Genomic DNA, 17,320 nt, shown 5'->3' with positions numbered 1-17,320 from the left:
ATAATTTATACGACTTTCTACGAAATTTCTTAATTTATATGATATTGATAGAATTTGAAAAGTCAAAACCATTTTTTAAAACATCCTTCAAATATTTTAATTTGTTATTATTGTGATTTATATTACTTTTTATGAGATTTTCAAATACTATATAACTTTCTTTATCCCAAATTATGTTGTACTGATAGAATTTCAAATCAACCAAAATTTTTTATGTCTTGGAATAATTTAAATTGCTAATTTTTGTAATTTCTAATATTTTTGCGCAATTTTTAAATATATAATATATTAAAAATAAAATAAATAATTTAAATTAAAAAAATTATTAAAATACCCTCAATCAGAACCGGACAGTTGAAAGCAAGAATGACAATTGTCAGCCGTCCGCTCACTCGAGTTTCTATAGTAAAAAAATATGTTTGATTACTTCATTTTATTTTACTTGAAAATAATAATTTATTTTTCTTCCACAAGTAAGTCCATAACATAAATTTACAGAAACAAGAAAATATAATATGATATATGAAATTTTTTCCATAACATAAATTTACAGAAACAAGAAAATATAATATGATATATGAATTTTTTTTAAAAAAATAATGCCTCATCCGTAACATTTTAGTTGGCCGCCTTATGATATATAAGTGTCCCAAATTACTGTTTCCTAATTACTAAATTTAGATAAAAATATTTTAAAAAATTTCATTTACTCCCGAGTTAATAATCTTTGAAAGCCTAAATAAAATAAGTTCTAAATCTATTCATATGTCCTACTCCTTTTGTTAGCTTTTATTTGTTACTTATTAAAGATAATTTTTTTTTTCTATTTTAGCCTTAATATTAATTGTTTATTCTTCAAATTGATTTCAACACAATAATAAATATCAATTAACAGGGATATAATAGTAAAATAGCCATGTTAATAATTATTTTCTTAATGAGTATGTCAAGTCAAAATGTGATAAGTAAAAGTGAACGGAGGAAGTATGTTGTTCCATTAATATGAGCATATTTTTCATTAATGATCTTGATAACTGATGGAATTAAACATTTTAATATTATTTTTATATAATATTATTATGTATATTTGTTTATTTGGGAGATTATGCTTCTAACAGTTCACTCATTCCGTTGCTAGCATTTGTCATTAATTTAGAGTTTCATGTGTGTAATAACTCCAAGAGTTGGTGGCTTAACTTTTATTTCCGTAACATTTCATTAATATGGAGATGTTACATGTGTTAATAGAACTTTATTGAAGGGAAGAAAGGCTAAGGTTTACAATATAATCTGAAAAGCATAAAACTAACTAAAACAAGAGTAGGCTATATATACATAGCCAATAACCTAAAGGTCCATAAACTAAAGGCCCAATAACATATGGGCTAACATCCCCCCTCAAACTCACAATGCAACAGCAATAAGCATTGAGAGTTTGTCACACAAAAAACGAAATCGAGATGCCGACTGAGCCTTCGTAAAAAGGTCAGCAATCTGCAAAGACGATGGAACAAAAGGAAGCGATATGGTCCCGAGCTGTAAATGATGACGGGTGAAGTGACAATCAATCTCAATGTGCTTCGTACGCTCATGGAAGACAGAATTCTTTGCAATTTGTACCGCACTTTTGTTATCACAATGCAGGGGAGTAGGCATAGAAATGTGAACCCCCATATCTGCAAGAAGCCAACGTAACCAAATAATCTCACATGTAGTCACAGCCATAGCACGATACTCAGCCTCCGTGGAAGATCTAGAGACAACATCTTGTTTCTTGCTCTTCCACGAGATTAAAGAGTCTCCAAGAAACACACAAAAACCAGTGGTGGATTTACGATCATTGCGATCTCCATCCCAATCAGCATCACTATAGGCTCGCAACTCGAGAGATGACGTCGAGGGAAACAAGAGATTCTGAAACTGAGTGCCACGAAGATACCTTAGAATACGAAGTACAGCTCCCCAGTGCACAGAAGTAGGAGCAGTAACAAACTGGCTAACAACATGAACTGCATGTGCTATATCTGGACGAGTAACCGTAAGGTAAACCAAACTACCCACAATAGTCCGATAAAGACTCGGATCTGATAATGGAACACCATCACTAGGAGAGTAACGTGCATTGATTTCAAGGGGAGTATCTACAGTCCTGTTGTCAGAAAGATGCGCCCGTGTAAACAAGTCAGATATATACTTAGTCTGAGAAAGAAGATACCCTTTCTTAGACTGAGCCACCTCAATACCCAGAAAATAACGCAGCAAGCCCAAGTCCTTCATTGCAAATCGATGAGCCAAATCATGCTTCAATAACTCAATACCACTATGATCATCACCAGTAATAATCATATCATCTACATATAAGGACAATAGAATTCGCCCTGCACTTGTACATCTAACAAACAATGCTGAATCATGGTTACTCGGGACAAATCCAAGGGAAGTAATAACAGTGGAGAATTTCTCAAACCAAGCACGAGGGGCTTGTTTGAGACCATATAAAGCTTTTCGAAGCCGACAAACTTCACCTGGCTGGTGGTCAATACCTGGGGGAGGAGTCATATAAACTTCCGCGTGGAGATCACCATTCAAAAAAGCATTCTTGACATCCATCTGAAATATCTTCCACTGTCGAACGGATGCAACAGCAATCATAGTGCGAACAGTCGTCATCTTTGCTACGGGGGAAAAAGTCTCCTCATAATCCATACCATATTGTTGTGAATACCCTTTTGCCACAAGTCTTGCCTTGTATCGCTCAACAGACCCATCAGATTTTGTTTTTATCTTATACACCCATCGACAACCAATCGCATGCTTACCAGGTGGGAGAGTAACCAAATCCCACGTATGTGTATGATGAAGAGCAGCAAGTTCCTCAGCCATAGCATTCTGCCAAAGAGGATCAGACACAGCCTCTCTATACGACTCAGGTTCAGACAAATGATGTATGTTTGCAATAAAGGAAGCAAATGAGGCTGAATATGTAGAATAGTAAAAATCTGGCAGTTTAGTGGACTTACAAGGTCGAGTAGACCTCCTCAGAGGTGGTGGGTCTCCAGTCTCAACAGTCGAAGGAGCAGACTCAGGCACAGGCGAGGCTGAAGCACTATCAGGTGGCACACCAGATGGCATGGATGAATCCGGAACTGGAACCTCTATGTCAATCCCAAAGGGATCAATAAGCCGAATATCTGACTTTGTCACATCATGGGTTTTAGCTGGAATGGAATAAAAAGGAATATGTTCCAAAAAAGTGACATGTCGTGAAACATATAATTTCTGACTTACAGGATCATAGCAACGATATCCTTTTTGTCCAATACCATACCCCAAAAACACACATATAGCTGATTTTGACCCTAACTTATTTCGTTCAACATGAGGACGAAGAACAAAGCAAGTACATCCAAAAACTCGTAATGCAGAATAATTCGGCGGGTGACCATATAGTTTCTCAAACGGAGACATCCCTGAAGTCAATGCAGTAGGAATACGATTAATCACATATACAGCAGTTAGAACTGCTTCTCCCCAAAAAATACTAGGAACCTCTGCAGACAAAAGTAAAGAGCGTGCTGTCTCAATAATATGACGATGTTTTCTTTCTGCCAGACCGTTCTGCTCAGGAGTGTCGGTACAAGATGACTGGTGTATGGTACCATCAGAGGCAAGTAACTGAGTGAAGTCATTAGAGGTATATTCACCCCCTAAGTCACACCTGAAACACTTTATCACAGCCGAATGTTGTGTTTTAACAAGGGCTCTAAAGTTGTTGTAAATGCCAAAGAAATCAGATCTGCGTTTCATAAGATACACCCAGGTATAACGAGTATAGTCATCTATAAACGAAACATAATAGGTCGATCCACCCTTAGTGGATACTAGCGCTGGTCCCCATACATCAGAATGAATAATATCAAAAGGAGCAACAGAATAAGACACACTTTTATTAAACGGTAAGGCAGAAAATTTTGCCAGTTTACAACCACTACAATCTGAAATATCACTAGTGTTCACATGACCCAAAGCACCACTAGAGACCAAAAAATGTAAACGTGAAACTGACACATGTCCTAATCTGGAATGCCAAAGATAAAACTGAGAAGACAAAGGACTCAAACGAAAAGAAGATAAATCTATGCTAGAGGCAGCAACTACAGACACTTTGAGATTCTCCAAGACATAGAGTTCCCCCAACCTACGGCCGGTCCCAATCACCCTCTGAGTGTGTTGGTCCTGTATAACACAAACAGAATCAGAAAAAAACACCCAATTACCAGCCTTACACAACTGACTGACCGAAACAAGATTTAAAGCAAGTTTGGGAATGTAATAAACATCAGAGAGGACAATGTGAGGGGTAGTAACAGAACCAACACCCTCGACTGACATAGGTACAGCACTCGCGGACATAACAGAGATTGGTGAAATGGGTGACAAAGAACCAAACGATGACAAATGAGGGGAAATCCAATATCCACAAGGAGGAAGGAATACCTGAGGTACTAGAAGAAACTGAACCCGAATGAGACATAGATGCTGACATGGCCGTAGGATTAGAAACGAAAAACTGTCTGAACTGTTCGAAAACCTGGGGATCCAACGCAGAAGGTGGCATAGTGCTAACAGACTCAACATCTACAGATGGTGCAGCAGCAGCGAACTGTGGAGGACGAGATGACCACGGAGGAGCACCAGATGGGCGTGACGGATACTTTTGCTGCCCATATTTCTGTTGCTGCCCAGATTGAGGCTGTTTGACCTTGTTAAGTAACAACGGACACTGAGCCTTCCAATGATTTTTCTGTTTGCAGAATGCACACTCATCAAATGCAACTTTAGGAGATTGTCGAGTCTGAGTACGTGGTGGCCTAGACTGATCAGTTGAAGCAGCAAACACGACAGGAGTAGTAGTTACTTTAGACCCTTTATCCACTTGAGACTTGATACGAGTCTCCTCTGTAATCAGTTCATGAACCACAGAATCAACAGTAGGGAGGGGAGATCGATGAAGGATTGTTCCACGTAGGCCCTCAAAGTCAGAACGTAGTGCCATCAAAAACTGAACCAAGCGTTGCTCTTCCCGTCTAGCAATGTACTGCCCAAAACCTTTTAACTCTGCAGATTCAGTAAGTGCCAATTGATCCCACAAATCCGACATGGCAGCATAAAAATCTTGAATACTGAGATCATGCTGTTGAAGAGCACGGATATCATACTCCAACTGGTACTGCTTAGCAAAATTAGACTGAGTGTACAGTCTTTCCAAATGATCCCAGACCTCCTTTGCTGTGTCATACTTAGCCAATTGCATACCAATTGACTGAGTTACAGAATTGTTGATCCAAGTGATAATCTTGGAGTTATTAGTTTCCCATAAGTCCACCAACAAATCAAAATTTTCAGTTTTATCATCGATAGGTCTTGGTTTTACTCCAGTGATATAACCCCACATATTCTTCCCACGAAGAAAATTCTTCATGACATAACTCCAATATGCATAGTTCTTACCATCTAATTGAGTACTAATGGACTGGAGAGAATCATCCTTTCCAGTCATTGTAAACACAGCAACACACAAACAATTCAAAAAACAAAAAGATGCAAAACCCTAGGTTGAACAATTCCGAACGAACAACAATGGCAGCAAGCAAAAGAACGAAAGACGAACAATACCAGACAGCAAACGAAGACAGCAACGAATCAATCCAACCAAAAAAAACCCAACGAAAATAGCAAACGAATACAGCAGCACCTCAAAAAAATTCGGGGCTCCGCCCCGAACCCCGGACGTAGGTGCCTGCTACAAAATCTTCAACCAACAAATCAAAGGACATGGATCGAACTAGCTTTGATACCATGTTAATAGAACTTTATTGAAGGGAAGAAAGGCTAAGGTTTACAATATAATCTGAAAAGCATAAAACTAACTAAAACAAGAGTAGGCTATATATACATAGCCAATAACCTAAAGGTCCATAAACTAAAGGCCCAATAACATATGGGCTAACAACATGTTCTTTAGTATTCATTGGCATTATTCCTTCTTTTTGATGCCATATACCACGATCTGCATGGCTGATTGTTCAGCCTCCAAAACGTCTAAGAGCATTGGTATCCCTCTTTACTTCCTTGTATTTTATGACAATTATTTTGTGAGTTTGTGGTAGGAATATGGACATACGTTTCTTATAACTCATGTAATTTCTACCATTATTCTATTCATTACTCATGTAACTTTTGTAATATAAAGGCCTTTGATGTTTCAGCTTTACTAACCCATTCATTCTTATTCATTGCATAGAAGACTTCCTCTTCTATAAATAGAGGTGGTCTTGCATGGTTTTTGAATACACACAAGATAATAGAGAGTTAACAAAAGTTAGTAAAAAGAGAGTTTAATATTTGAAGGGAGGTGTTCTTTTTTGTGGAGCTTTGAACTCAACTCTTGTCCAGAGTTGTTGAGTTGTTATTTGAGAAAAGGTTATTGTATTCTGGAGGGGATAAGTCAAGAAGATTACTGTTGGACCGGTGAAACATTTGCTGCAGTGGGTTTGAATCTTCTTAAAGAGAGCGAGATATTCACGCCTGAGCCGAAGAAGAAGATATTATTTTTATTTTCTTCACTTGTAATTTTCAGTTGTAAGTTTATTGTAATTTCACCAACAATAACCATCAATATGGATAAAAGATAAATTAATAAAATTAATTATTTTATTTATAATTTGTTAAGTGTTGTGTAAAATAAAAAATGACCAACTAAAATGAAATGAAAAGATTCGGATAACATCATTTTAACATTCACATCAACAAATCAATCGTGCTGAAATAAAAGGACGATTTCCAGCTGGGATCATTGGCAAATTGCTTTCAAAGTTTCAATAGTATTCATCCTTTTGTGTTGGATTATATTAATGACTGAGTTTTCATTGAATTGTCTGTCCTTATCCTTGAAGTTTTGAGCACGTCCACCAATATGTGTGGATGCAAAATGTATAATTATGTATTCTAATAAGCGTGGATTTCGCATATTAATTAAAATAATATTTTAACTTCATCACTTTCGTCCTAGATTTTGCACCTATGATCACGAATTAGTTGCCACTTACCAGATTTATTAAAGTGGTGTCATGTGAAAACTACGTAATTAAAATTGTTCCTTTCCTCCTATATTTTTAACATACAGTGAAGTGTCACTAAATAATGAAAAAAAGTCCCATAAAATGTGACGAAAAAAGTAGTGATTTTATACAACAAAAAATAGGTGAGAGGTAAAAAAAAATAGTGCTAGTGTGAATGTAGGTATCCTAGTTTTTTTTTATGTGGTCCTAGATTTTGGAGGCAAAGTTTATTAATGGAGTACGTGGGTATCCTAGATTTTCTTAGTGGTCCTATGAAGTGTGCATTAGGGGGGGCGGTTCAGTTTTTCGGAATTTTGATTCGATTTTTCGATTTTATTTTATGAAAGAGATAGCAAAAATCGAATCGAATTAGCAGTTCAGTTCGATTATGAATCTGCTGGTCGAAATGACACTGAAAATTTGTTGGAATCGTGCTGGACATAAAAAAAAAAATTGATTCAAAATGGACTATTATATAACAGCCATCACGAGTCTAGAGAAGATTTAGCTACAAGTCCACATTGAAAATTTATTTTGTAAAGTAGAGCTTCTTTTATCAAATTCTAATTTTTTAGGATTTTATGGGCCATGGGTTTAAGTGTAAAATAAAAAAATATTTTGGCACCCATTATGTATTTTTAAAATTTTTTGGAACCCCTTATGTATTTATTAAATACTTATTTAACCCTACTCTTCCATTAAATACAAAAAATAAATTTTCTCTCATCTTCTCTCTCTTTACAACAATCGATTCATCTCTCATTTCCACCATTTTCAATTTCGAGCTCGCGTGAATTAGCTCCAACTTCGATCTTCAACTTCAGGTAAGTTATATTATTGTTCCGGTTAATTTATGCTCCATATTGATGAATTTTTTTTTATTTTTTTCCGAACTCGTTTGTGGCGGGTGAAGTCATTGGAGTTCAAATAAATTAAATTTTTTCGAAAAAGGGGCTTGATTTCACTGAAAGTGATCGTTTTTAGTTGGTATTTACTTGATTTTTGACGGATAATTGGTGTATATCGATTATCCTTGGCGATTTCATGTTGAAATTTCTTCACTAATTTCGTCGGAATGTGGCAAGAAATGTGATTTTTGTTAAAACTTTTCTCTAATGTAAGGGTGTTGTAGAAGCATGTTCATGTTAGGGATTTCTTCACTGCATATTTGATAATTTGACTCAAAAAGTTGATTTTTTTTTTTTAAAATGGGGCTTGATTTCACTTATATTTTGTGTTTTTAAGTTGGTATTTGATTTGTTTGTGCATTATTTTTGTTGGATTTTAACTTTCCTCTACGATTGCATTGAGATTTTTTTTGTCACTTTTTCTCGATTTGCGTGATAAAAATCTAGGCTCCTTTCTATTTTGTTCAATATAATGGTGATTTAGATGCATGTTCTTGTGGGTGAGGGGGTTGTTTTGGAAGAAACTTGTTGTGAAAATTGACTTTTTTGGTGCTACAACTGCTGGCAGGTTAATAAACTACTAGGTCGATTAGGTATTGTATCTACTGTAAATTAAAATTTTTTGAAAAAAATAGGGATTGATTTTACTTATAATTTATGTTTTTAAGTTGGTATTCGATTTGTTTGTGCATTGTTTTTGTTGGATTTTAACTTTCCTCAACGATTGCATTGAGATTTTTTTGTCAATTTTTCTTGATTTACGTGCTTAAAATCTGCGTTCCTTCCTGTTATTGTTCAATATAATGGTGATTTAGATGCATGTTCTTGTTGGTGATGGAGTTGTTTTAGAAGAAACTTGTTCTGTAAATTAGCTTTTTTGGTGCTGCAACTGCTGCCATGTTAATAGACTGCTAGGTCGATTAGGTATTGTATTTGTTGTTATAGCTGAGAAATGTTAGTTTTTGTCCGTAGATCATAAAAAATGGATAGAGGTAACAAACACAAAGTTGTAGAAGTTGATAGGTCTGAGAAAAGAAAAAAACGAGTAGTCGAATTGGAGAGTAAAAATTACAGCGAGGAAGGTGTTGAAGCTTTGGCTCGAGATGAGAAGGAGGAAATAGAAATTGAGGCTAGGATAGACAAGGAAGCACTGATCTTGCTCCACTGTGCAAGGTTTATTTCGGTTGAGAGGTACGACCTCGCCACAGTCCTAGATGATGTCGGATCATTTCCAGCTAAGATATTCGTTAGGTCCCGTTTTAAAATGTTTAATGAATTCAAACAAGTCATGGTAGATCAACGTCTGAAATCTAGGTTTAAGAATTCCTGTTTTGGTGGTTTATGGGACCTGCCAGAATATATTAAGTTCAACGGACAACTTGTCCACTATACACTTCTGCGCCAAGTTGAACCGGATAAGAAGCTGCATGAAAAGTGGTTCAGCATCAATGACAGGCCTGCATGTTTTGTCCTGAAGGAGTTTGCGCTAATCACGGATTTAAACTATGGCATTATCCTCGTGATTCAAGATATGTCAAAGTGATGGAGAAGGGTGAAGCTTTTTTCAAAAAGATTGCAAAAAAAAGGAGTGTAAATGCGAAGCGATTGTTGAAACTTATTAGAGGTGGGAGGCTGAACAAGGAGAATAAGTTCAAATGCTTCTTAATTTGGTTCGTGCACTGCATATTTCTTGCATGCGACTTGTTAAAAATTGTGGACATAGACACCATCAAGATGGTGGATGACTTGGGCTTCTTTGAGAGATACCCTTTGGGTAAGAAGTCATTTGCCTTGACTCTAGACTATCTAAAGAAGCGGATAGACTTCAGTAGGCAGAAGAAAATATTTGAGACAAAGGGAGTTTCATCGTACGCGCTCTACGAATTTTCTTAGGCATTTATGATATTTGATTATAAACCATTGAAGTAGTTTATTATATACTGTAATTCATCTATGGTATCTATAATATACTTACTCTCAGTTTTATGTTTTTGTTTTTCTTTTGATCACAGATTTGGAATACGAAGCCTTTTTCGTGCTCGGCAGGGAAAATGGTAAATCAACTGAAGACCCACTGCCCATTCCCCGATTGCTAAGATGACACACCTCAAAAGACAATAAACTAATCGAAGGTGATCCATATTTGAACGGATGGAGCACAAAGGTATGAAATATTTCTTCCGATGAATAATTTTACCAATATTGTGTTTCTAATCAATCATATTTGCCTACTTATATGTAGAGAGTACACCCGTACCTTATCCCAACAGTCCATGAAATAAAGCAGCACTACATGAAAAAGTTCAAAGCATTCACAGATGAATCGAATAACGCAATCATCGATGGCTTGAAGGCCCATCTGGAGGGTGTGACTGTCATCACCTCATCGGAGGATGGTAAGGATGGGGATGATGACCGAAATTTGGATGGAAATGTTGTTTCAAGGCATGTCACTTAAGGTGCGGGGACAAGTAAGCCGAGAGCATCAGGAAAGACACCGACAATTGAAAATCTGGAAGAGCGCGTGTTTATGCTGGAGGAGTCGATCAAGGACATCACTGATTTTCTGAAAGAGGAGAGGCTGAGGAAAGCTGAAAAAGGAGAAGCAAAAGAAGAGAGATGAAGCTGAAGGTAATATCTGCACTATATATTATAGAAGATGCATATTTTATTTAATCCCTTTTATTTATAATAATAGAATCTATACCATTCTTAATCAACCGATATCTTAGTTTATTATAAATGGTAAATACTTAAAAATACAGGTGTGCAGGTGCAAAGTCGGCATTCAGTGGCGAGGGCTGTCCGCGATGACAGCGGCATTAAAGAAGTGCACCTTGAGGTAGCAGCTTTGGAACAGACCTCCATCAATGCTGATGAGATGATGATCCCTGAGGTTGTAGCTGTTGTAGAGAAGGAAAATCTCGATGAAGACGATGAAGATAAAGAAGAAGGAAAAAATAAAGAAGCTGTTTGTGAAGAAGAAAACAAAGCTGATGGGTCGGCTGGTGTGGAGAAGGAGGATCATGATGAAGACAGACAGGATGAAGATCATAAAAATGAAAAAAGTGGTTGTGAAGAATAAAACAATGAAAGAGATGGAGAGAAAATAGAAGAGAAGAATTCACAAGAAGTAGAGAAAGAAGAGGGAGAAGAAGAGCATAAAGAAGGAAAAAATGATGCATCAGAAAAAGAAGGCATCGCGGAGATGAAAAATGAGAATGAATTTTTGAACTTGGATGAATTTCTTAATGAAATTACTTAGGACATCGACAAGATGCAAGTGGAAGACGAAAATGTTGAATGTTTAGACAATGTTTAATTTTTATTTATGGCTGATGATTATTTTTATTAGACTAGACAATCTTAACTTTTAATTTTCAGCTCGGGATGTGTAGAGCTGAATAATTTTATTTTCTAAACTGCCTTTATAGTTTATGATAAACATTTTTCATTTTATATAATCAACGTATCATTGTTTTTACATGACTTTCATCATTGATTATAGACTCTGACTAAAAGGTAAAGCATATACAGTAGAGTATTGTGTAGTCGGTGAATGAAAAAGGTAAACCATATATAATATAAGTAACAAGTAGTCGATTAATAAAAGATTCAGAATACATTCAATCTCACTACACCCCCATTACACCTTTCCAAAAAGCTAAAACTAATAGTAAATCATACACCATAATTTTCATGCCCTTTTTTTTTTCTTTAGCCATAACTAACTTATGCTTAAGTTGATCCCTCTCAATTTCGACGTCTTTCAACAATCCCTTTAAGTGATCAATCTTTTGTTCCGATTCTCTATATACTATCATTAGAAGATCCCTATTTTCTTCGGAATATCTAAGCCTTTTTGAACATTTCAAACTTTGCAATGCCTTAAAATTTTGACACTCGAAATCGAAGAAAATCCACTTGAAAATAAGAGCATCCACCATTGTCCTAAAATAACGAGGATAAATTAGTAAATTGAATTATGAGATGAACACAAATAAATTTTTATTTAAACAAAAATAAATCTTTCCAACTGTAGAATTTTTTATCCGGATTTCTATAGGTTCATGATGTTTTCAACACCGCAGGATTACCACAACGACAAATATAAGAACTTTTGTACGTTTGAGATGACTGCGACATTGTTATTGTTGTTGCAAAACTTGAAAGTCATGAATAAATGAAAATGGAGGAGTCCAAAAGGGTCCCTTTAATTAGTATAGTAAGGCTACCAAAATTTGACCGTTGAAAAATTCTACCTGTTAGAATTGTACTGTTGGAGAAAATTTAAATGGATTATCATTTACTTTAAAGGGTTTCTAAAGAATGTTTATGTCTTCTATAATCGACTGGGTGACGTATGAATTATACTGATGTCAGTGGTGATTATCCTGTGTATTGGCATATTATCGATTCAGATTATGAATTATTATCGACTTTTTAGACTGTCTATGATCAACTTACTGAATATATGGACAACTTAAAATAATATAAAAAAAGGAGAAATTAAATAAAATAAAATTATAGTATGTCAATTAATACCATTAAAACATTGTAAAGAAATTTGGATGCATCAATTGTGACTCCCAATCACTTTTTGACGTGATCAAGTATTATCTAAGACACGACATAGTCGTAGATCATTGACATGACCCAAAATGGAGAAGAAATAAAATAGAATAAAATAAAATAAATATTAATCATCCAAACACTAAAGAACGACTACTTATCATGATAAGAGAGTAGGCTTGTGTGATGACCATAAGGAAGAGTGGAGGTTGTCACTTGTGAGTGTTCAATGGACAAGTAGTGTATGAGAACAAGGAGTCCTTCTCAACAGGGACGCTTGTTCTAGGTAATTGGTTGTTACTACCATTGTCCTCCCCTATACCCATTTGATCGAGTGTCCAATTATTTTGTAATTTCATATTATGATATTTGGTAACTTTACATTGAGTGAATGATGTTTATTTATTTTATTTTATTTTATTTCTCCCTTTTTTTAATCTCACTTCTTTTGAAAATAGACCTGTCATGATATATTGAGTATATTATAGACAAATAGCTTTATCTATACCAGACTATATTATTAGTCATGTATCGATCAACTGAGTCTATTTTCAAAGGAGGTGAGATTAAAAAAAGGGAGAAATAAAATAAATAAACATCATTCACGCAATGTAAAGTTACCAAATATCATAATATGAGATTACAAAATAATTGGACACTTAATCAAATAGGTATAGGGGAGGGCAAAGGTAGAAACAACCAATTACCTAGAACAAGTGTCTCTGTTGAGAAGGACTCCTTGTTCTCATACACTACTTGTCCATTGAAAACTCACAAGTGACAACCACCACTCTTCCTTATGGTCATCACACAAGTCTACTCTCTTGTCATGATAAGCAGTCGTTCTTTAGTGCTTGGATGATTAATATTTATTTTATTTTATTTTATTTTATTTCTTCTCCATTTTGGGTTATATCAATGATCTACGACTACGTCGTGTCTTAGATAATACTTGATCACGTTAAAAAGTGATTGGGAGTCTGATGTGTGAGCATATGCTAACACATTTGAGGCTTTTAACTCTAAATAATTACAAGGTCTTGAGAAAATTTAGTTATTTTTGATTATTTTATGTTTGATTTTGCTGTTTAAGCTGATATGATAGAGAACCAACATGAAATGAAGCAAAGAAGTTGAAATTTAAAGAAATCTGAAGACAAGCGTGGCTGACGACATTTGTGATAAGTCGTCAGCCCTGTGATAAGCTATCAGGTTGGTCGTCATCGGTAGACAGAGAATTGGCCTAAAGTGGAAGTTGTGACGACATTTTGTCATAAGCCGTCAAGGGTCTGATAAGTTATCAAGAATGTCGTCAGCCTAAGGCAGCCAAGGAGAACTGAAGCAACGCCTTGAAGACATTTTGTGATAGGCCGTCATGTAGCTGATAGGTTATCAAGTTTGTTTTTAGCCTTAATCAGGAAGAGCCAAAACTAAAGAAGAAGCTGACGACATTTGTGATAAGTCGTCAGCTTCCTGATAAGCTATCACAAATGTCGTCAGCTAATCCAAAGGATTTTTGATTTTTATTAATTTATTTCCTTATTTAGGGTAAACTATTTAAAGTTTTGTTTTAGGGTTTTCTACACATTATTATTATTATTAGTATTATTATTATTTCGCACAAGGTCGACACCTTGAGTTTTGGACAACATATTTTGATATTTTCTCTCTTTACTTCTTGACTTAACAACACAACTATTTTTGAGAGATTATTATCATTACTGATGAGATGAAGATTAGAATGTCAAGAACTGATACTGCTTATCCTTTCCCTTATCTTATCATAGAGTTGTGCTGAGCTGCTAATGTGCCAGAGATTGCAGGGGTTGATAATGATATTCCAGCCTGAAACACCCATGATGTGTGAGCTAATGCTAACATATTTGAGGCTTTTAACTAAGAATAATTGTGAAGTCTTAAGCAACTTTTGTTGTTTTTGATTGCTTTATGTTTGATTTTGCAGTAGAAGCTAAGATGCTAGAGAACCAACAAGAATGGAAGCAAATGAGCTGAAATCTAAAGTAAATAAAGGCAAAGTATGGCTGACAACATTTGTGATAAGTGGTCATCCCTGTGATAAGCTATTAGCTTCATCGTCAGTAGTAGACAGAGAATTAGCCTAAGTTAAAATCTGTGATGATATTTTGTGATGGAACGTCAAGGAGCTGATAAGTCATCAAGATTACCGTCAGCCTAAGGAAGACCATAAGAGCTGAGGAAAAGCCTTGACGACATTTGTGATAGGTCGTCAAGGAGCTGATAGGGCATCACCATTTGTCATCAGTGTTAGGTAGCGAGTACCAAAAGCATAAAGGAAGCTGACGACATTTGTGATAAGTCGTCATCCTTCTAATAGGCTATCACAAATGGCATCACCTAATTCGAGAAATTTCTAAATTTTATTAATTTGTTTCCATAATTAGGGTGAAATATTTAAAGCCTTGTTTAGGGTTTTCTGAAGGGTTCTGAACCTGAGTTTTGAGACACATATTTTTGTTATTTTCTCTCTCTAGTTTCTTGGCTTGAAATAAGAAATTAATTTGAAGAGATTTTAAATCATTACTTTGGGATTTCTACTTTGATCTATAATGAGAAACACTCATTGCTATTAACCTTATCTTTCAAATTATGAATTCAACTTGTTGTATCGATTATTACATTATGCGTGGCTAAATCCATTTAACCCAAATTATGGGATCTATGGGTTAGGTCTTGGTAAGTTGCTAAGTGTTCAAGATTCTAAAGGTAATAGGACTCCTTGATAATTCTGAGGTTTTAATTATTGTCTCTTGGTTGCAAGCGATAAATAACACCTGCTTTGAGTTGCTTCAGATAAGAAATCAACTATAGTAGGAAGTGAATTATTGACAGGGACTTGGAAGCTACCAACCTTCCGTTTAATTATTGACGTTGTAACAAGGTTAATTAACCTGAGGTGAAGTGTAGTCAGTGAATATAAATTCCCTAAGTTTGAGAGGATTAGGTAATTAAATACTTAAGTAGGTTGAGAGACATTTAGACATAACTTCGATAAAGACAATCTGTTGTTCCTACCTATCGTGAGAATCTTGAATCACTATTAGCATCTGTCAAGTACCAAAACCCATAGTGAACATAATTTTGGTTTTCCATAAACTCTTGATTATAAACACTGAAACTAAAGTGACCAACAATTATTTGCTAATCATCAAAAAATCCCATTTTATCTTTTCGTATCATTTTTTTGAATTTAACTTGTAGTTTTAGTTTCAAACTAGTTTAATCGCCAGTCACATTGTTCCCTGTGAATTCGGCCCCGACTCTAAAGTTGGATAAATATATTGACGATGACCGCCTTGCACTAAATTGATGTGTAAGTCGAGCATTATCAGAAAATGCTACTATTGCTGGAGAACAATTTGGCGTATTGAGTTGGTTCGGAATTTTAGCCTACTTGCTTGAATTCAAACTTGTAAATATTTGTTTTTAGTTTACTTTTTTCTTGTGTTAGGTAGATTTTTATTTTAGTTTACTTACTACTATGGAACTATGGAATGAACATGATCTTGGTGGTTGAAAAACTTATCTTGATGATCCATGTCCATATTGTGATGGACCTCACTTTTGGCAAAACTATAGATATGCTCCCCAGAGAGAGATGTATGCACTATCTCCATCCTATAGGAAGTATGATTGTTCTGTATGTGGTGGTCAAGATAGACATTGGAGTGATTGTCCAAATGCCCTCTCCCCCATTGTGCGAACCCAAATTCTACCTCTTCTTATGATTTTGATAGGTCTTTTGGTCAAGAAAAGGAAGAACGAAGCACCGAAAAGAGTGGCATTGAATCTATGCTTCAACTAATGTTGGATCGTATGGACGTAACGAATGATATCATATGTGATATATGTCAAGACATTAGGGAATTTAACAAGGAAAGAGAAAGGATAGGTGAGATGAATATCGAGGTCAATCATATAAGGCACTCTTCCACATTATGTTTAGATGATATCTTATTTATGGAATCATTTAGACTAATCGAAGAGTGTGAATATGAGGAGCAAGAATCCTATACTGATGATGAGCTTGATGTTGATCAACCCTTGGAGATTTTCCAACCAACCGAACCAACCATGAGGAATGATGCCAAGATTGGGGAAATAGTGCTAGAGGCAAAAGAAGAAATAAAGCACAATCCCTGTGAAGACTCTAGTCCATTTTGGGGTAAAGATACTAATAGGGATGCTTCTCCGAAAGTAAGAGTTAGTCCTCATTCGAACCATTTTTCAACATTATGCCTGGTGGATATGATGAAAGTTGAGTTACCCAAGCAAATGATGAATTTTGAAAATGAGGAGGAAAATTTTTACATTTTGGAGTTTATCTTTCCAAAAGGGTATACCACAACCCCAATCATAAAAGACAAGAAGCCTAAATATCAATGTCCATTTAGTGGCTTTTTAAGATCCACACTACTTCCTAATGAGCCCACACGAAAGTTTGATGCAAAATTGGTCAAGCGGTTCAAGTCTTTGAAGTGGCGTGATAGAACATTCCTTATCATGCCCTCACCTTTGCCCAATGGACCTAAAAAGAGTAAAGATTGAAAGATGGGCCGACAATGTAAATCATCTAAGGGGAGGGATAAAGGATGACTGAATGATATCGTGCTGCGACACTAAATTAGGAGCTTCTTGGAAGGCAACCCAAGGTATTTTATTATTTGTATTTGTATTATA

General features: G+C 35.5%; 2 protein-coding genes across 3 annotated transcripts; one reads left to right on the top strand and one right to left on the bottom strand.

Annotated features, from left to right (window-relative positions):
* Window positions 1-1,572: 1,572 nt before the first annotated feature.
* LOC124897205 (uncharacterized mitochondrial protein AtMg00810-like) lies at window positions 1,573-2,601 on the bottom strand (the record flags this gene model as incomplete). Its single annotated transcript, XM_047409874.1, has 1 exon — window positions 1,573-2,601. A coding segment is annotated over one exon (1,029 nt), but the record flags the coding sequence as incomplete, so codon positions are not given.
* Window positions 2,602-7,429: 4,828 nt separating this feature from the next.
* LOC107865895 lies at window positions 7,430-11,467 on the top strand. 2 transcript variants are annotated; one of them, XM_016712087.2, is made up of 4 exons: window positions 7,430-7,945; window positions 10,042-10,193; window positions 10,272-10,660; window positions 10,803-11,467. In XM_016712087.2, the coding sequence occupies exons 3-4, from the start codon at window positions 10,649-10,651 to the stop codon at window positions 11,112-11,114; spliced, it is 324 nt and encodes a 107-aa protein (XP_016567573.1). In that variant the 5' UTR covers window positions 7,430-7,945; window positions 10,042-10,193; window positions 10,272-10,648; the 3' UTR covers window positions 11,115-11,467. The 2 variants fall into 2 exon arrangements, 1 of the variants encoding a protein (XP_016567573.1); XR_001672731.2 differs by having other exon boundaries at window positions 7,459-7,945; window positions 10,795-11,467.
* Window positions 11,468-17,320: the final 5,853 nt, after the last annotated feature.

The sequence above is a fragment of the Capsicum annuum genome, chromosome 3 (genome assembly GCF_002878395.1).
Source record: "Capsicum annuum cultivar UCD-10X-F1 chromosome 3, UCD10Xv1.1, whole genome shotgun sequence".
In the NCBI taxonomy this organism is placed as follows: domain Eukaryota; kingdom Viridiplantae; phylum Streptophyta; class Magnoliopsida; order Solanales; family Solanaceae; genus Capsicum; species Capsicum annuum.
Note: the sequence above shows the minus strand (reverse complement) of the source record. Positions and strands in the feature narration are given on the sequence as shown.